Source organism: Patagioenas fasciata, chromosome 5 (assembly GCF_037038585.1).
Source record: "Patagioenas fasciata isolate bPatFas1 chromosome 5, bPatFas1.hap1, whole genome shotgun sequence".
In the NCBI taxonomy this organism is placed as follows: domain Eukaryota; kingdom Metazoa; phylum Chordata; class Aves; order Columbiformes; family Columbidae; genus Patagioenas; species Patagioenas fasciata.
In genome coordinates this window covers 15,047,938-15,069,703 of record NC_092524.1, presented here as the reverse complement: position 1 = coordinate 15,069,703, position 21,766 = coordinate 15,047,938, and the positions used below count along the sequence as shown (strand labels likewise).

General features: G+C 40.5%; 1 protein-coding gene across 7 annotated transcripts in view; it reads right to left on the bottom strand.

Moving 5' to 3' along the window:
* Positions 1-21,766, bottom strand: part of KCNC1 (potassium voltage-gated channel subfamily C member 1) — a 130,816-nt gene that overhangs the window by 18,571 nt on the left and 90,479 nt on the right. The window contains exons 2-4 of one of the 7 annotated variants that reach the window (XM_065838193.2): positions 19,763-20,696; positions 5,117-5,305; positions 984-3,134 (exon numbers count right to left, since the gene is read on the bottom strand). In XM_065838193.2, coding sequence (XP_065694265.1) covers positions 2,998-3,134; positions 5,117-5,305; positions 19,763-20,696 — 1,260 coding nt within the window. In that variant the 3' untranslated portion in view covers positions 984-2,997. Of the gene's footprint in view, positions 1-983; positions 3,386-5,116; positions 5,306-19,762; positions 20,697-21,766 lie in introns of those variants that run through there. The other 6 variants (XM_065838194.2, XM_071808963.1, XM_065838196.2 and 3 more) reach the window with 6 other exon arrangements.

Here is a 21,766-nt window from a genome sequence, read left to right as displayed (position 1 = left end):
AGGGCACATGTACCCAACCTGTTAGCTAAGGCTCATATGTATGCAAAGTGGATTGGAAGGCAAAGACTTACGTAGGATTTACAGGGCGGAACTGTTAGTATTCCTTATGGTAATGAAGAATTTGAGCAGCCTTCATGCTGGCCCCTTGAGTTACTGTTAAATAAAAAATGGAACAGATAAATCTATTTCTGGATTCTTAATACATCGAAAGAAGAAAAGTTGTTAATTAGACAACTTTTGGATCCTGGATTAACCTGGATCTTGCCTCTGGAGGTAGGAAATTGCCCATTTATCAGCTGAGAATAACAGTGTAGAAACAGTGTGAGGAAAATAGTTCGTGGGAGAACGGATAGTCAACTCAAGTAGAAATCAAGTACATAATGCTTCATCGGGGACTACAAAGGAGTTTTCTAATTACATACAAATTCAGATGATCAGCTTTTCTTCTATTCCTAAAACACAGCTTGAGGTTTTCCTTGATTTTCCTTTTGGAGTAGATTTTTGGGGAGACAAGGTCCAGCTGCAGTTGTTTGTTAGTTTGTTTATAATTTAGCACTTACCAGAGCCATGAGTGTGCTGCTTCTGTTTTTGGGGGCTTGATCTCTACTTCCTAGAGATGACAGGGATAATATTCCTTTACAGTTCCATTTATATCAGCAGTCGCAGGTGCCATAGCTTCCCTGGAAGGTCGACAGCTCTTTTGAAGTTTCTCATGTAAGTATAAAGGTGTGTCCTTCCTTATAGAGGTACTTTACCAAAAATGCTCAAGCAACTAGAATGCTGTCCATAGTTGTAATTTGTGGCATCTAAAATGAAATTTAATCCCATTGTGTTTCTCGGTTCTTACAGCTGCATGTTTTGTGTAGCAAGTGAAGCATGACCGGGACACCTGGATTTCTTTCAGAGTTTCATATGAGGTGGACTGCTGCGACTCAGTGAAGAACAAGTGAAGGACGGGGCCCAAAAAAGTAAGAAAAACTGAATTCATTTAATCAGCTAAAAAGACAAACTTTTATTATTGTTGGGGAAGGAAAAGGAAGATACGTAGATCATTATAGGGCTTTTTAATCTTCCCTTGTAAAATTACTAATGGTGTGAATTCTTGAGACATCGTTTGTATCAAGTGTTTGCAGGCTTCATTTATTATCTACTAACCAAAATTAGCATTGTAGAACCAAAGCAATACCAAGCTTTTCTCCTACATTTCTGTTGAGAACACTGTATTTATTCAAGATTTTAGAAGCAAGTCTCTGGAAACCCCTGATCGCTTCAGAAAAGGATTCCCCTTTACACTATACAGCAGGCACTGAAACCATGATACAAAATTTATTTCATGCTAGAATTGTTTTGCATAACATTGTGCATGCATTTTACTCAGTACTAAATTGCATACAATGCTGTTGTCTTGTTTCTTAAACTTTGAGACCATTTATACTTGAGTATTTTCCTGATTTTGTACTATAAGTCCCAGTTTTAAAATAACACCTCTTTTGTTTAAAATTCATACTGATTACTTAATATGAACAATTTATGAAGGGTCTTTACGTTGGATCTATACATCAATAAAATACAACATAACGAGAGCTGGAAAATTAAATCTAGACCAGCTGTTACTGTCAGGTCCGAAGGAAGGTCCCATGTGTCACAAGCATGCCAACAAAAACAGACAGGAAAAAGTTTCTCTTATTTTTATACACTTCTAGTTGGATTAAAAGTTCTTGATTTCCATGTTGGTGTGATGAACTGTGAAGGCATGGTCAATATGACCGATGACTGCCTGATTGCACTTTTTAAAACCATTACTCTGTATCTTGTATACAAAAAGAAGCGATCCATAGCAAAGAAATGTACAATTTTATAATGTTTTACATTTTGGCTACAACAATGTATGTAAAAGTAAAGAGCTTTGAAAGAAAATATATAACTTTGCTTTTTCTTCTTCTTTTTGTTTTCTGGTTTTTGTTTGTTTTGTGTTTTTTTTTTTTTTTTTTTCCTTTTTTGTCTTCATGCAATTCATGCTATGGAACAAAAAAAAAATAGATTGGAAAAAAAAAAAGATCTTCTACAGTTTTGTTACATTTTGGCCGTAGAAAAAGCCTGCATCTCTGGTACAACTCCGAAACCATGAAGAATCGTCCATAAAACCTGCATGGAGCGAGTTATCTTTGTCCAAATGAGAAGGTCTTCTGTGCCTGCACAGTTCCACACAGATGTTTATTAGCCATCAATGTTCATCTCCATCTTGCCTTGTCAGGTCACTCTGACTGCCTCTGTTGGCATATATTTAGCAATGACTGGACTTTCTTTGCAAAGATCTGCATGTAAAGAATACAATCAGTACTTGAGCTTCTTCCCTGCGCTTTTCACATCAAGCTTGGCATCTTAGTTTTAAAGTAAGGAGGAAAAGGTGAAATAGCTACATGCAGAGGCAGCCATATTCTTCTTCAACAGGATTGATTTTCCATGCAGTCAGCCAGACTGAGACCTCTCTACAGTGTGTCTGAGTATTGCTTTCAGCTTAAAATAGGCGCCCATGCAAAGTTTCATCCTACTGTGCTTGTTTCCTCAAACTCCTGCAGGGTTCCTATGGCTCAAAAATATCCTGAGAAAAGCAAAATCTTCCATCGTTGGCATGTTTCAGCATCAACTAAATGCCCAACCCATTCCATACAGAGCCAGTAGATCCACCATTAGCCAAAATAAGCATAGACTAGCAGGATGCACGAGGAAGGAAACTCTCTGGTGCATCTACCCTTCATCCTATGTACTGATACCATGCAGCACGTATGGCCCACCAGTACTACGCGAGTGCCTGCCTATTGTCATCTGAGTGCTATTTTAGGAGTGTTGTCACCTAGCATCAGGAGTAACACCATTCCCAGCAGGTGCTACTGTGAGACATTGCATCTTCAGACTTAGTCACCTGGATTATATGCAACATAGCATAGGCTAATTGAAAATAAAGCTTTTTAGACCATTCTCTGCTACTGATCCATGCTACAAAATAGATGGGATGGGAGACCAAGAACGTCTCACTGGACTAGGAGAGCTGTAGGGCGCAGACACTGAGGATAATCCTATCGCTTTTCCACTTATGCCAGCTATGCTGTTAAGGCTCCGTGACATTTCGTAACCTTCATTTAAAAGAAAAATGCAAAGTACAGCATTGGATCAATGACAGAATGGACTAAGAATGAGGTCAACATTGTAGCCAGTTCAATAGCATCTGCATGCACAGACATGCCGAGAGTAGTATCGCTTGCAACATGACTCAGAAGGCCACTAGAACAAGTTTAAAAAATATATGTATTTTTAAAAAAATCATAATTTCTCAAGGATGGTCAGGCTATGTAATTGATCCTACAGGCAGCAACATAGTTGTACCCTAAAAAAAAAAAAAGAGTCAGTGGGAGGGATTTTCTCGATCTCCATCATACACTCACACATTCCTCTCCCTTCCACTTAATGCATTTTGACCTCAGGCAAGATTAAGGTTTCTGGTATCTTTGGGGGCAGGAGGGGGAAAAGGCAGCAAAATCCATAGAATTTATTTTGTTGCTATAGAGATACTACTCAGTTGTTCTCAGCATCTAAAAAACAAAACAAAAAAACCCCAACAAACCAAAATTGCATGCATTTGGTTTCCCTCCCTTCCCCCCCCACCTGTTTTTCAGACATGCACATAAACAGCTCAGCAAGTGTACAGAGAGTTGCACAAACTATGGATGAAATTCTGTTGGAACAACAATTACGATGCTCTCAACGTGTTTCAAACAGGCCAACAATATGCTGACGTATATTACTCTTTAGCCAACCAGCCTCTGTTCCATTCAGTAACGAGAGGCGGTTGCAGTGCATCGTGAAAACCATACATTCCTCATCCCAAAGGATGTGCCATTTGGAGTGTTCCCCTGATCCACTGGAACCACCCGAACTCGCCCAGGCTGAATGAACGTGGCCAATGCTTATCCAATACAGAATCAAGTAAAACACTTTGCTACAAAGGTAAATTTTAGAGAATATACTTTCATATGAAAGTCTTGTGGTCCAACTATATCTTTGTTGATGATAAGCTCTAAACTTATAAATACATACACTATCTATAACTTGCACTTACTATAACTATTGCCCATCATACAATGGCACATGGGAATTCTATACTCCATACACAGTGTATGGTTACATGATACAATCTTTGCAGTTTTAAAATATTGACTATATCATATACTATATACAGCACACCAGTGATAAACACTGATTTGAAGATATTTCTTTTCCAATTTTCCCATTCCTTGTCAATTCTGATGCATATATATGTAACTCTAATTTTGGTTTGTATGGTTTCCTCATGTTAAATTATTTAAACAAAACAGTTTATTTCAAGAAGGGAAGGTTTTTTTCATTTGATTTTACTTCTGTTGCTAAATACATTATTCTGACCATTAGCAAACTAAAATGCAGTTACTTCTGAGAGATCTGAAGCTATCAGAAGTCTGAGAAACCAACTAGTAATGATTTATTTATGAAAGTGATTTTAAATGGATTATTTTCCAATTGTAAGGCACCTGTGCTAACAGATGTTTTGTATGCTTCTCTTTCTCTGTTGAACTGAACAGCTATGAATATCCAAATAATTTGTTTTAGTGCTCTGTTAAGGTAGCCGAATAATTATTTCATAATGCTTGAGGATGTTTTGCTTTTGTGTTTTGCCTTTTCTGTCTGCCACCTCCAGTCTGTGCTCCTCAGAGTCTGGTAAGAACTGCGAGCTTTCCAAGTGGCAAACCTTCATTGCTATGAAATGTTAATTGGCCTCTCCTTGGAGGATGGGCTAATTTAAGGACACTGTATAGCATCCTCCACTAACGCATACTGCACCAGCTGGGGTGGAAGACTTGACTGCCTAGCATAGCTGCATGGCATAGTCACAGCTCCTCAGGCTTTTCTTTCTGAAAAAAATAGGTTAGAAACTCCAAATGCAGACATCAGGTGGTGGTTTCCAGCCCAAACGTGCATCTCTACAGCAAGCGCACTATTGCGTGCTACAACTACGGCTGACTTTCTCTTATTTATTTAAAACGGTTACTAACTCCATGGTTACAGGACCCCAGCTACATACCCTTTCTTATTCCTCCATCAGGCGGGCAGGGATATTCCCCGGTTGATAAGAGGAAGCAGGGTCCATATCTCTCCCGAGTGCCAGAGCGGGTAAAGGGCAGGCCCTCATCAGGCGTAATAGCCTGGTCTATGTGGGGACAGTCTTCGTTTGCCAGCGCCGCCTTGGCCACCTCCCCATTCAGTTTCGAATCTTCAAACATATAAGCAGAAGGCTATTGAAACACTATGCACTGTTTATTAGAGTTCCAGCTGCAAATTAAGGGTTCACAGCTAAAGAGTTCTATAGCGACACTATAAAAGGTAGCACATCTGTCCTAGACACTGCGTTCACGTGCACTGCACCAAAATAAAATAAAGTCTGTTAAGTGGGAGGAGAAACAAAACATGATCGCGTTAGGTGTAACAGCAGCCACCTGTACTTCCACATGGAGGGGCAGTTTCAGAAACGGGCGTGCATTGGTTCCTAGTCCTGCGAGCAGAAGACCGCGGTTAGAAATCGGATTATGTTTTTGCATGACATTGGATGGCACATGAATGACTCGCTTGTCATGAAGCCTACTGTCACTCAGAGCTTTGGAGAGGCAGTGGACTGTGAGTTGTGTATTAGTATTTGAGTATATTCTGTTTGTGTTGATTTATACTTGTGTGTAATATCGTTGAGGGGAAAATTCCTGTTCTTCCCCTCCCCAAAATTTACACGGATTGTTTTATGGCATTTCCAGTACCAGTCATGCAGAATGGCTGTACACGTCACAGACACACAGAGTATATTACGTATGGAAATACGACAGCAGAATGTGGATTTTTTAAAAGTAATCCATTTTCTGGTGTTCTCTGAAACACATACAGTACTTGCAATGCCAGCATGGGACACTACATACAGAAAGCACTACAGCAGGCCATGAATTTGGAGAGTAAATGATGAAAATAGGTTGTCAGATTTGCCCATTTTGCTCCACACATTCCCATGAGGATAGACTGAGAATAGTATGTTTTCTCTGTGTGACTTGTTTGACATTTATAAAACAATTTAAAGTGCTGTTTAGTGTGGGATTTATTTTAGGGTTTTAAAGTGCAAATTAGAGTATTGAGAATATACTCGAAATATGGCACAGCTCGATATGAGTCTTTTGGTTGAAGGGAGGAAAAAACAGTCAAATATGCTTTCTGAAGTTTCACAAATGCTGAGATATGTAAACTGAGTGGTATTGGCAGCATCCTACACCTCGGTTGCACAATGCTTATAACCTAGACGCTGTAAGGCAATGGGTGGTCCTGCGAGTCTTTAAGGAAAGACAAACTCAATGGATAGACTTAATTCCAGTGCTTCTTCCAGATTCGTGTACTAGCTTGTTCTGAATGCTACATGACAGTGTCATTTATTTTGCAATAGTTTTGAAGCCAAGTAATAAAACAAGCCCAAAACAAAAAATACATTAGGTAGAGTTTGGATATATGATTCTGATCCTCTGGCTTCAGACGGACAACAATGACGAGCAGTAGGCAAAAGCCTTTCAAGTTGCATTTGTTGCTTGGCACACACACACACATATGTATATGACATATTATGCATCTGCCCATGCGCCAGTAGTTGCATTCTATGCCTTTTACTTAGATTTCACTGGTTTGACACAACATAGACAATCTTTTGTGCAGATCTAACCTCTGCCTCCTTTCTTCTCCATGCAGAAATAGCCAATTATTTCCCCCAAAAGGGAGGTAGTAATGTTTTGGTTTTGTGAGCAATGAAGTAATTACATCTTCAATTTTTTCTTTTCTAATGCAAAAGCTATAGGTGCATTGTGATACTTGTAGACACTAATTTCAATAGGATTCCAAAGTTTTTAGGTTACACTGGGTTGCAATTCTTTTCTGTTCATAATACTCACTGCTGTTTAATACCACTCTGCACAGAAACCTGGCACAGCTGCCATAGTAACAACATTGCAGATACTGAGCTGTTGATTTGAAAATCACTTAACTGTGCTTGGGGAGAGCTGCTGTTCTCATGGGGATGAGCAAAGAACTGGGCTTCTTCCTAAGCCTCTACTGCTACAAGCTGATGACTCTAATCCTGAAATGCAGGAGGCAGCTGTGTCAGCAGAGCTCTGCATTGAAATCTCTGAGACTCCCACCGCTATACCTGAGCATGGGTTTGCAAACTAAACTGGTAGTGGTGGAGGGGCACTGGTCCATTTCTGGAGCTTAAAACACCTCTGGGCAGAGTGGTTGTGGGCAGGCTGCTCATTGGTAACCACCATTCATCATTTTGGAAGCAGCTTGCAGACTGTTGTGCTTGAATGACAAGAAAGTGGACCTTCTTGGAATTAATTTGTTAAATTGCATTATACATCGTGATCAACTTGAGTGGGAACTTGTTCGTGCAGCCTGCTCAGGGTCCCTTAGCACTGACGAATTTTTCTCTATACTTGTTGAAAATCCACAACCTGGTTATTTTATTTCTATTCAACAGCAAGAGAACAGAGTAGCTGGAAACATGGACAAATCACTGAACTGTCCTACTAATGCCCCTTGAATATTCCATGCATGGGCCATGCCTTAGGGATCACATTCTGGATAGTAATGCTAATCTACAATGACAGTTTTGCTAAATGTTTAGGAAGCAGAGAAATTACGAGCACAGAAGACTGTATCTATTGCTGGTCTATATAAGCAAGTGTTAAGTAGAATAGTTGTGTTCCAAACCACTATCTGCAGCACCTAATTCTCTGAAGACAGGACTTGACAATCATGTGATATTAAATATGTGACTGGCCTGTTATGGGAATAAAGAAAATATGTCTGAGGTCATCAGCCCACAGTTAGAACTCCCCATTATTTCATTAGCAGATCCACATGTTAAACAATTTCAGGAATGGTGTCTGAAGATGGAATGAAGTGATGTTATTTTAGGTTGATTTTGCAAGTTTCAATTTGCATGTTTGCTTTTTCTAAGATTGACTTTGGTTTGAGAGAACTCCAGATAAAGCAAAACTACTGAAACCATTACTGTCTGGTGACCGCTGGTCTAGTTATACCAAGGACAACTACTTCTAGCTTAAAACTTCTAAGGCTTGATTCTGGCCTAACAAATTCACATGTGTGTCTTCTTTCCTGCTTGCAGAATTTGAATTAGGCTTGTACTGCATGTTTTGTTCTTTAGGTTCTGTTTCATGAAAAAAAAAAAAATCAATGTTATCATCTATGTTTTACAGATGGGTAAAGCTACCATGCCGTGAAGTGACTTGCCCACTACTACAGGAGGAGTTATTAACAAAATCTTCTGACTCTCCACTAGGCACCTTATCTCCATAATTGTCCTGTCTGTGCATACCTAGTTAACTGTGCCAGCTTTAAACATTCTCTTGCAGAGATTTTGCTGAGAGGCTAAAGAAGGTATTCAGTAGATCTCCCAGGTGAGTAGTTTGTTTCACAGCTACCTCATTTATGTGCTTTCCACTTTCTTTTTCTCTCATCTCATCTGTCTCCATTTGCAGAAAAGTACTATTAAAATGCCTCAGGTATTTCCAAGCAAACACTGAATTTCTAAACAGGGCGGGGGGGGGAGGGCAGATTCTGAAAAAAACAAAAAATAATCCAACAAACCTTAGGAGAACTGCTGGATTTTGCATTAGTATACTCTGCTTATTGTGGAGGAGCACAGTAGAGACTGCCTATGTGTATGTGGCTCAGCTCTTTTGTCATAGCGAATGGTTGCACACTGTCACAGTGACTTCACCAGTGCTGCTGGGTTTGATTATTTTGATTATAACCTAGAGTCTGACACTGAATCTCCACCTGCTTGAACAGCATCTTATGTTCAGAGTATCAGTGGACATAATTGTAGGATATATTCATTGACCTCAGTCTATGCTCGGAAATGTGGCACTTGTACAGAAGTGGTTCATGCCCTGGGAAAGTCAGCTCAGTCCTCTTTGCTTAAGCAAACACTTCCATTCTCCAACACCTACCAAGAAACAAGTTCCTGGTTTACCCTTCTTACCTTAGATGTCTTCAGCAATTGTGTGCAAGCCAGGGATAGTCCCATCTCACACTGTTTCCACTTGGGGTTGTAGCTGTCCCCTCTCTTTTGTTTCCCATGTGTCTACAGAGCTGTGAAGTGGTCACTTACCCCGAAGACTGGATGAATTGAAAGGCACTTCCAGTGTGGACCATTTTCAGTCCTCACAGGACTGGATATCCAGTGCCATTCCAGTCCTTATAGGAACATCTGTAGGTTGTAACCACTTTGACTGAAACAGGGCTGAGAGCAACTCCATAATTCATAGCATGTATTCATGCATATTTACTCACAAGTCAGTATCTGGGTACTTGAACCATGCCAGTTTCTTTGATACTGTGTTAAAGAAGTTGGGGTTTTCTCAGCCCTAGGTCAGAAACACAGCAATTGAGAGACATAGTGCTGTTGCCTTTGGTCACATCAGGTCACTGGCAGTCTCTTCCAGAAGAACGCAGGCTGTCTTCCTCCTGGCTACCCTTGCTTAAGGATTAAAAGAGACAAGGACCCAGCTTGAGTCCCTACAGCCTCCCTGAACAGACATTCACCAATCTGCAAAGGCTCAGGGAACTTCAGTGCTCTGCAGCCCTCTTATAAGGGAAGGGGTTGACCAGCAGGAAGGAGGTAGAGCAGCTGAATGCATAACTGGGCCAGAACTGAAAAAGGAAGTTGCTTGAAAGATGAAGATCTTTCTACTGGCGAGACTTTGTCTGACTAAAATTACATTCCACACCACCACTCCATGTACACCTAAAAATGAATCTACAGCTTGTCTAGATCTCAACTGTGCTCATATAGCCCCGATCCCAAACCTGGGATTGCCATTATTATGGTCTGTGGATAGTCCCACTCCTGACCAATGGAGAGTGTCCTTTGGTTCTCATTCAGAGCTTGAGGGTCATTTTCATTTGCCTATTTTAAACCACTGTTGCTAACCCGAACATGCACAGTAGCTGCCTGAGATCTCTTATGAAGAAGGATCTCCATGAGGTCCCTCACAGCAGAGGCCTTTAATATGACTGGATCCCTGAAGTAATGGTACATTGTTCATTAAGTTAATTACTCTTCTGGTTTTCATCTCTCTCACACTTTTCTAGTGATACAAAAGGACTGTAAATGCGACAAACATCAGTTGTGTCATACTATGTAGGAAATGGGAAACTGTCTTGATGGTTTTCCCTGGCTCTTGGACAAGTGAAAGAATGGTACAGGAACAGAGGTGGTATGGCCCAGGTGACAGTGGAGAACTACTGTGCTCTAGCTTGTCTGAGCTACAAGCCTGTTAGGTGGAAGGGGGAAGCTCAGCAGCTATGAGGCTGCTATAGTTTCTACTGCAGGACAGAATTTCCCAGCTGTCTTTTTTCTAGAGAAAATGCATCCTATTTTTACAGCATCACTTTTGCCTGATACTTCTTGTGCTACGCAAATGCTTATGATGAAGTTAAGAGCATGAATCCAAGTATTCAAAGACATTTACTCTGATTTGTGGAGGGTTAAGAGCTGCTCAGCATTTGAAAATACCCATTGACTTTATATCCCTAAATTCCTCTCTGAGAGTTTGCATGGAAAGGAAATATTTACAGTTCAATTCCCTACTCTCTTGAGTCTCTTTAATTCAAATTTCACTCCTGTTAGTAAGCTGTTTCTGTTTTAGTTGACTGGATAGTGTTTACTGTCCATTAATATTCATTGGCCACTCATCAACTGCACCAGTGTAGATCACTATTTTTTATACTAGACTCCATCTAAACTCTGCTGTGCTTCTTCACTGATGGAGAGAGGACCAGAGCATAATAGTGAACCAGGAACCAAATGAACTGCACACTGAGAAAAATATGCTTTTCTTGAGCTAGTACATGGCTGTGGCGATTTCTGAGTTAACATAGAATTTACTGACAAGATTAGTAGCAATGAAGTTCATGCTGTCCCTCTAGAAAATTATCAGTAATGTCTATCAGCTATTTTTTATCATTCTTTCAGAACAGTGTTTGGGGTAATTGGGGGACATTGTAAACAAAATGCTTTCTTCAGGACCTGATTCAGCAAAACAACAATTATGCTTCTGTGCCAGACCATCTTCAGCTACAGAAATCAATTTTTATGGGCTCCAGAGCCTCATTCAGGATTAAGCAATGTGGATCCCATGGGCAGGGCCTCATTTTTGTTGGTGTTAAATCAGGTCCTTGGAGTAAAAGGGATATAACTATATTAAATTAGATAAAAAGATTTATAGAGAAGATACATTAAACCACAGACAAAGGATGATGAAATAGTGAAATGAAGGCTTGGAGAGTATGGAAGGAAGTATCACATAGAGAAGAACAGCATAGAAGATGTGGGTTTAAAACCTCTGAAAATGAGTAATGATGCATTAGCATGGGCATCACCAGTTTTCAAAATGACAGTGAAAAAAATCCTAAATTGGTAGGTTTGGGAATTTTTTCTGCTGAAGAGTAATGAAAATTAATTTTTCCCATGCAGACTATCTGAAAAAAAAAAAAAAAAAGAAGGTAATTTAACTAAGTAGTTCTATTGTCATACCAAGTACTTACTCTTTGCATTAATACCTCGCATCAGGTTTTGTGTCACAACCTCATTGAAGTTACCTATAGCCTGTGACATTCCTTGTTCTTTTGCACTAAAGAACTGTATAGTAATCTCCTCGGCTGCCCAACATGGAGCTCAGGTTGATGGGAATTGGAGAAAAACTTCACAGAATAAAATGTGACAGTCTGTAACATACACAAGTTGCAAGCAACGTACAGTAATAACAAGTAAATGTTAACAAACAGAGCGAAAGAGAGAAAGAGAAAAAGAGAGAGAAAATGTGAGGAACATGCAAAAGAATTAAGATTCCTATACAACAACTTAGTTTTAGTTACTCAAATATTCTAAGGCCATTAAAATAAAAATCTTTATTAGTTCTAGGTATCTTTAATAAAGTTTCCTGATCTTTATATTACTGCATATTTTGAAAGTTGTTATGAAGCCCTTCTAAGTAGATATCACACTGATGGACTTTACACTGGCACAAGAGCAGAATTTAGTATGCTACGTGAATACACGGAATCCTTCCAATCCAACCTACCTCTTCAGCATTTACTCACCACCGTGTTGACCTGGGTCCCTCCAGGAAGCCGTGTCCCCCAGTAAAGGCACTTCAGTGACACTGGTGACCGCCTCTCCCAGTACTAACTGGCCAACATAGTAACGTCACTCCCAGAGAATATCACCTTTGAGAGGTACTACTTCTTGAAGTGAGGTGACAGTATGTTGGCTGCCTACCTATTGGTACCGCTAGAGGAAATCCAGGAGCTCTAGTTAAGTAGATCCAGTGCATCTTGCTATTATGGGTATTATTGGATATGTGCTTAATGCAGCACTGAGAACTGTTGCTCCTGGAATTGTTGCACTGCAAAAATCTCTAGAAGATTCTTCCTAGTTTTATCCTGACACTTCTGGGGTTTCACTTATACCCATCCTGGACTTCCGAGAGTCTCACTAACACCATACTCTGTAGAACGCCGTGGGTCAGGTAGAGGTTGCAGGAAAATGCAGTCAGGTGAGTCACGCTACAATCTGACTTTCCCGCTCTGACTGAGGAATACAGTATGATGATCTGTACAGTATGGAAGGTGTCTGAGACATGGAGCATGGATGAATACAAAGATCAATGACAGCAGGAATGGTAGATTGCTTGTTATTTTGGCTTTGTGCTAGAGGGATATAAGCGAGTGGACTGGGCACAGAACTGGGACCTCACGCTTTAACTTTTGTCCCTGGCCTTTTGTAGTAAAAGGTAAGTCATCCCAGCTGTCTAGTTCTACTACAGCAGAGATGTACTTCTTGCACAGAAGTGCCTTTTTCTTGTATCTGTCCTGCGAACACCAGTCATGCTCAGTACAGCAGAAGGGAGAGATGCCAAGAGTACCAGTTTTGTATCCCCGGAATGCATTCTGCCCTGAATGGCATGGGAGCTGTAGTAGCAGGCACATGTTTGGAAAAGAAGATTTAGCATATTTACATCTGCCTTGTGGTGGAGGATTGGCACAAGTTGGCCTTGTTTGGCTGGAGTGCTTGTATCTGTGTTTTCCCATCACTAGAAGTGCATTGTGCGCATTAAGTTATTAAGGTATGAAAAGTCCTAAGATTTGTTATTTAGTTCTACGATTCTTTTTCAGCTTAGTGCAGTCCTGCCCCTACACACACTCATCACTGGCTGTGGCCAGACCACAGACAGGCGTGTGGGGATATTTATTTTCTTTTTTCCTTCCTTTTTTTTTTGATGTCTCACATAGTGCCAGAGAAAAGCATGAAACCCAAAGCACTGTGCTTGAATTCATAGCTCCTCCTGTTTGTTTTCAAATGACTTGGTTTAGAGGATGTTATTTTTTTACTCAAATTCTAAAGTAAACAAGCACTGTAGTACAAGTGACACCCACCAGTTGTATCTCTATAGGAAATGACAAATGAATAATCATACAATGAAGTATTACATTATATTAGTTATAAATTCTGCTTTGCGCGTGATTCACAGCTATGATATTGCAGATATGCCACATAGGGCAGGGGGCAAGGAATAGATCCAAATTGCTTTGACCTAACTTCAGGCACTTAACTGAGGATCTTAAGCGAGAGCTGCAGAAAGCCACCCCCAGAGGGCAATTCAGATCATAGATGAGTGAATTACTCTCTGAGATAGCCTGACTTTTCTTCCAATATAAGGAGGACCTCAGGCAAATGCATCTTAAGTTAGATGAGAAGAAATTAGCATTATTCCTTTTATTTTGAGCTGTTACAATTTCTACATTAGATCCAGAGGACTCAATCTCCAGTGATACTAAGATGTGATCGTTACCTCATTTGCTATTTTGGAGTGACGAATTTTGAATTTTCAAAGGCTAGGAAGGCCAAGTAATGGGAGGAAAGAAAAAACACCTCCCTATTACCTTTTCCACTGCCTTTTTAGTATTTCTTATATCCACCACGTTTAAACATGAAAGTCTTTTGAGCTGAAACAGACCTAAACTCTTTGCAGTTACATTGCTGTCTACTGTCCATCTTACAGAGAGGATCAAAGGTTTTATGACGCTGAAATTAGATGAGACTTTTTTTGGAGGGGGGGGATGTTCAAAGGCATTTGATCAGAGAATTTGCTTCCCCATGGACTGAAGAACCACCACCATGACTAGATACCTATGGCTTTCACAATCCTTCACTATCCATAAAAGCCACTGAAGTTCACAAACTACAATGAAATGTTAGGCAGCATATAATGGGCCTGTAACAAGAACTGCCAAGAGTCCCCAGTTCCCACTGAGCTTTGGCACTTGAATTACAGTGCTCAGCACACTTCTGACGTTAGAGCTGGTGTGTTGCACAAGGAATACAGGTTATTTAGGTTATGGTGACAGAAGGGATGAAAAATGAAGCCCTGAGAAAAGAGCAGCTCCTTCAGAAAGCATAAGTAATAAAACCGAGATGGGTAATTCCACATTATTTCTAAAAGGAGATCAGCTCTCTCTCAGGAAATTACTTTGAAATAATAGGTTCCTAACATCACAGTTTGCTCCAGTTCATCTGATCATGGGGTACACTGGAGTCACTATAACTATGTAGTTCTCATCTGCCAGTGACAGACTGAGATTGCTTTAACTATTCAGATGAGGGATAGTCAGGGAGTGGGTTATTTAAAATTGTTCTTTGGGCAGGTAAGTAAAAGAACCACAGAAGTTTTTCTGAAGCTAAAACTGTATTAGTAATGATAGACATTTTCCCTGTCCTCTTAGGTGTCTGAATTCTAGTAATATATCTTCCATATTTTTCAGCTATGCAATGAGTAGAGGATTTTGGCATCAGTACACTGTGAAAAGGGCTGCACAATACAATTGTGTGAAGATATGATATCCTTGGAATATAGCTTCAGTGAAGCTTCATGAAGAGAGAGACCAGAGAGGTGAGAAATTCTTATTTTGGCCATATTAAAATCAATATAAACACTGTGTGTGCTGGTATTTTACATACATATATGAAAACAATAAAAGGGTAGATCTCTGAACAAACCCAAAATAACCCATCACCTGTGCTTATGTATTATGGATGTGTTAAGACCATGGCTCTGTGGCACCAGACAGTACCGTAGACATCAAATGAAGTTATGAATTCCATTAATATTCTAAATTTCTTTTACAGTCTTGGAAAATGACATTCACAGCTTTATCCTATGGCAACTTTAGACTATAACCATGCAGTCAACCTGTCCTTCAGGTAAGCACACTACCTCACAGAAGAGAGGGACTGAAGAGTTGAGTAACACTTTCAAATCAAAACTGAAAGCTTTCAAGATTTGCTTTGCATGTTTTGAGGTTTTTGTACAAACTTGTACCTTAACGTATTTCACTATGTGTACTGAGATTTCATAATAATGGGGGTTTGGGACAGAAATCAGCTAAGTTTAAGTGGTTGAAGCTGGCTGCTTCTGGTTTGCTTTTGTTTGAAGAAATTTTTTCTTTTTTTGTTTTTTTTCCCTTGTTTTTCGTCTGTTATGATACTCACTGTTTGGAATACTCAAAGTCTTGAGAAAAAAGACACTGCAGCACAGCAGACTGTGGTTGATTGATGCTTATTTAGTTATGTTCAACTAGTTCAACTTTGTCACAGACCTTTCAAGTGACCTTGTTCAATTAAATTAAGCCCTGTGTCAAATGAGAATACTGGAGATTACTTCCATTTTGTCTTTGCTGTCTACTTAGCCTGTTGGGTATGTGATTGTAATATAGTAGTTGCCACATACATAACAATGGCAAAATGAAGCCCTGATCTTGAATGGGCCCTGTAAACAACACTGCAACATGACCAAGTTAATAGTTTGGCACAGTGATGCTAGAACTTGGTGTGTTTATTTTAAGTGAAGGGACACCTTCACCTATATTCTGAGATATCCCCGAGTCTAGGAGTTTTAGTTAAATTGGTCAGGTGAGATTTGCTCCTTTGTATCAGGCCCAGTTCCTCCAGGCACTATATGGGCTGTATCTTGAGAATTTACAGACATCAGAAACTGCCTTGAAGAAGATTTTTTTGTATAGAGGAAATCTCTACTTTCTTTATGCTGCTGGTGAAGGCCTGCCTGCAGTAGGAGCTCTGTCATCCTCTACTCTGACGTGTCCTTCCTCGCCTCCTGCTGGTTTCCCAGCCACCCATTGACAGGATCAGACAGGATAGAGCAGGAAGGGTTGCTGCAGAAAAGGGGAGGCATGGTAGAATCAAACTCTGACATTCTTTACATCAAATTAAAATCAAGTGCTGTTATTTAAAGATACCCTCCTGCCAGGTGTAGATTAGTGCAGGACTGAGCTGCTGAGAGTTCTGGGGACAATTTAAAAAATCAATTCAAACCTGCCACAATCTAAATGCAAACCATCTTTAGTTTGCCTGCAAATGACCATAGCATCATTGGCAGCAGCTGTGCACCCTGTGGGCGAAGTTCTGCTGTTTGCATGTCTGTGCCAGGAAAGTGCTCCTTGGCCTGAGCAGAGGCACCGGTGGCTGTGGCTGCACAGAACTCTGTGCAGAGCTCTCCCTGCAGCCCCCTTGGCCCTGCGTGTGTGGGCTGAGACCAGCGGTGAATGGCTGCCTTGGTGCACGAGGGGGCTATAGAGAGGTAGTCACATGTGGAACTATTTCATACTCATCATGGTTTTGTGAAGTGCTTCATCATTCCACCACATGTAATATATGGAATTAATAACTTCATGTCATGTCCTTTACACCTCAGCAGCCAAACGGGTGTTTTTTAAGATAACGTATTAGATATACTTGATATTACCTTCTGTCACCTAGATGCTGTCACGCTGAAGCTTTACAGTTAAAAATGACAAGAAATATCTTGGACAACTTGAGCATTATTTTAGAAACGTTAGGCACCCATTCTGTGTTCCTAGTGCATTGTTCACTGGTTATTTACAGTTAGGTGCTGTTAACCAATCCTAATATTTTACAGTATGATAAACATTCACTGCTTGCAAGTCTCTGTTTTCATAGAATGTGCAGGATTTTGTTTCAGGAACAAATTGATGCCTTTGAATACGTCATATTACATAAGTGAACCTCAACATCCAAGGCAATGCAGATCTTGTTTTAAGAGTTCGGTTCTGATCTTACTTATTATTTTTCACTTTTCTCTTGCACGCATATAGATCTTTCGCTTGGAAGCTTTGGAAGCTAAGAGATCCAGGCAATATTTTTTGCTGTTGGTGCTGCATAATAATTATCAAAAACAGAACTTCAGCAACTGAGTCCATTTTGTTAGCTGAAGTATAAGTGTGCTTTTCTACTTCTTAAAATATATATGCTTCTATACTTATATAAAAATAGTCTATCTTAATTATTGCAGAAATAGATAAGTAGCTGTTACTATCAATACTTCATCAATATTGTGGTAACAGCTGATTTTAGAGCACTGATGATGGCAAAACAGTTCCACATTGAACCAAAATTACACGTATTCTCAGGATACCAGTGTGGAATTGCACTGAACTCGTAGAGTTCTTAGTCCTCTAGTTCCCAAAGAGGACCAGGGTAGGTAATGGAAGGAACTTTATAAAGCGAGGGATTTCTGAGAAAAGAAGATATTCTGTAGCTGACTGCTAAAGTACTCAAGAGTCTGGCATCTCTTGCACATTACAATTGGGTAGTTGGCATATTGCTCGCAGTAGGAGACAGGCAATATGGTTTGTGCCCTCTTTCCCTCTTGATATGTGATGCCACAAAGACATCTACTTACGAGGAAGTTTGCTGCTGGACATGAGTTGTGATAAGCATTTGCAACCTGAGGGAATGGATGATAAAACCATACGCTTATGCGTCAAATATACAAGAGGAAAGAGACAGTCTATCAGTCACGTGAATTGTGATTGGCCTGTTGCAATGGAATAGCCTTTAACAAAAAAAAATGAAAGGTATTCACCTTCTGAATGGATTTTACATAGCTGCACAGAAAGGAAAAGAAATAAGAAAAGAGGAGAAAAGAGAACAGAACAGAAGAGAAAGGTTCCCACCAGCTCTTCCCCTCCAAAATTAGCATTGGCATTGGTGAAGTCACACACAAAGGAAAGTCTCACTTTCTTTGTGCCTCTCACAATGACATCAACATGCATGGCTATGAGATGACGAGAGAATACCTCACTCACAATGAGTAAAAAATCTGAATTTTCTTAAAAGTAAAAAAATGATAACACAAGACCATCATAGGTATATGCTAGCTCTTTCAAAACATTTCTTTTTGACTAGATATTAATTGAAATCACTTGACTGGCAGTCTCTCTAATACAATGCAGGGGGATATTCTGAATAGGCTGAAGAAAGTCTACTATGCAACTTGGCTGGAACATCTGCCAAAAATGAAGTTGGCTTTGTTTTCAACGTGAGTATCTACTTTGAAATTACTCCATAGAATAAATAATGATATTCCATGGGTAGAGGTAGATTATGGGGTTTAAATAATCAAATTGGAGCCCCGTAACTTTATGTGCTATAGGAGGATTCTCATAAAACTGAGATATTCCCATAATTAACCACTAGCCATGGGATATTATAATATATTCCACGGTGACTAGTATTTTTTTCCATTTCCCTCCCCCCTCCCGACAGAATTAGTACGATTGATTTTCTTCCGGTTTCATCTATTGCTAACATGAATCAGTGTAATTAAAAATAAGAATACCATATTAAGAGGCGATCACTGTTTAGGCCAAACTGACCAGTAATGACCAGTCAGACCTTTTCCAGTTGGCCTTTGCTGCTAGAGGTTGAAAGAGCTGTAACTCACCAACCCAAACTTGCAAAAGGAGCATGTTTTAGAAAACGTGGTTCGAAACTCTTTATAGTTCTAAATGCTAAATTCTAGTGGAATATTATAGAATAGATTGATTTGCATGCCATGGAATAAACATCCTTACATCTAGTCTTGTCTCAGAGTGAGTCATTTTGCATTAGTGTCAAGAATTTGAGCTGTTGTTCTACTTTGCAGTTAATCATCAGAAAGAGACAGGATTGTCTCATGAATATGCATGGTGGTATAGTTGTCCCTTCAACTTACTAGGCACCTAGTTTCTGCAATGAGATGTACAATATCTGCCATTTAAAACAGCTGAAAGGTCCCAAATGGGAACAAATGAGAAAGGATCTGGCTGTTTCAAATTCCAGCCCTGTTTTGTCAGAAAACTCTGTAATTGCTGAGTACTTGGCTCCTACTCTGCTCTATGAAGCATTCAGCTCTCAGGAGCCTCTGAGATAGATTACACAGTCCAGCAACATAGCTGTAGAACTCTCAAAATTCTTCCACTAGATGTAACAGCTCTTCAGAAATCTTGAGACTTGTATGCCCTTAACCAGGACCAAAGTTTGGGCTCCTAGAGCGTGCTCTTATCCTTAGTTTTGCTGATCAGCCTCCACTGTACCATTTGTCCCTGCAACCTAGACTTCACACATATTATTCACTGTGTGATGGTGGGACTAGAATGGATAAATGTGCTACCCATTGCTCTAAGAAAGCAGTCTGGCTGAATCTTAAATCACTACGCGGGATGGAGGTTAACGGTCAGATGGACATTCCTCTAAGAGGTTTCCTACCTGCTCTGTTAATTTCTAAAATTTCTTCTTGGGCCAGTGGGCAAGTGTCGCTCTGAGTACTGTGGTGTGGAGAGTTTACGACAGATTTACAATAATTGGGGGATCCCAGCTGGGGTGGCCTCGGGATATGCTTCTTTTTTTTCTTTGGTAGCTTCTGCTTAGCCATAGCTAAGGAGTAATACATTCCGAAATTGTTCACAATGACAGGGACAGGCATGGCAATGGTCAGCACACCAGCAAGAGCACAGAGGGCCCCCACCAGCATGCCTGACCAAGTCTGAGGATACATGTCTCCGTAGCCCAGGGTCGTCATGGTGACAACAGCCCACCAAAAGCCGATGGGGATATTTTTAAAGTGTGTGTGTTCACTGGCACTAGGGTCATTTGGTTTAGCACCTATTCTCTCAGCATAATAGATCATCGTGGCAAAGATTAAGACGCCCAATGCCAAAAATATGATGAGCAGCAAGAATTCGTTTGTGCTGGCGCGGAGAGTGTGTCCCAAGACCCGCAACCCAACGAAGTGGCGGGTCAGCTTGAAAATTCGCAGGATTCGCACGAAACGGACTACGCGGAGGAAGCCCAGGACATCCTTAGCAGCTTTGGAAGACAGGCCACTGAGTCCAACCTCTAGATAGAAAGGCAGTATGGCCACAAAGTCAATGATGTTCAAAGAGTTTTTGATAAATTCCACCTTGTTTGGGCAGAAAGTGACTCTCATCAAGAACTCAAATGTAAACCAGACCACACAGACGCCTTCGATGTAGGTGAGAAAGGCTTCAGTCTCTGCTTCCCTGTAGTGCCGCACCTGGGTGTCATTCCCGATGAATTCAGTTTCTGTCTTGTTCACAATGGGGTTAAATCTCTCATGGGTCTCGAGGCAGAAGGTGGTGATGGAGACCAGAATGAAGAAGAGAGAAGCAAATGCCACATACTGTGGAAAGAGAGATATGAGAGAAAGGTTAAACAGTAGGTTAAGTACAGGGGCTTTGATTCTGAAACACCAGGGAGAGACAAGAGCTGTATTAAAACTAAAGATAATGCCAGGCCTTCTTTCTGTGGGATTAAGATGCCAAGTCTCACCTGCAAAGACATCCTAACATTCAAACTTGGAGGGAGAGCAGTATATAAGTACATGGTAACGTCCATTCCTGTACAGATAGCACTTTTGTGTGAGTGTAAATCTATGCAATCATTTGAATCTTAGAGCTTTTGTTGAGATTTAAGGTTAAGGATGTGTTGAAATTGTACCTTCCTGAACTTGGTCCTGTCGCTTCCTGAAGACTGAGCACACCTTCTAGGACAATAGTCACGTAAGAGATTTTGTGCAGCATTATGTCAGTGGTATGGTGGCTGATTCCTGCTCCTGGGTTAGTGACAGTTGTGGTATTTCAGATCTCAGTAAGGTGCTGGTAAATACTGGTGGCAGTCTCTGGTGGGCTTTACAGCAAGCAGCAGTCCTGCTTGACATCGTCAGACTTTTTGCCAAATCCCTGGAGTAGGTTGAGGAACAGCCACATATCAAACTGAGCTCTCCTAGTGTACAAGTCTTCTCTGTTCTCAGTTCCCTTCTCCAGATCTTTTGGGGGTGGGGGGCAGGGAAGGGAAGAAAGAGGAGATAGATCTATGGGATTTTACCAGACAAAGTTTTCTTGAAGCTTTCTCATTACAGTGTAAGACTTGTACTGGAACTACATGAATCTTTTTTAAGGCTGTTGGTTTACAATTTGGTTAATCAAGCTACAGTGAAGGTGCTGGCAGCCCCTAAGTCAATGAGTGTTTATCTTAGGAATATTTGTCTTTTCTGCTTCAGTTCTTGCTTTTCATAGAATGGTTTTGGTTGGAAGGGATCTTTAAAGCTCATCTAACCCAACCCCCCTGCAATGAGCAGGGACATCTCCAACTAGATCAGGTTGCTCAGAGCCCTGTCCAGCTTGGCCTTGAATGTTTCCAGGGATGGGGCATCTAACACCTCTCTGGGAAATCCCTTCCAGTGTTTCACCA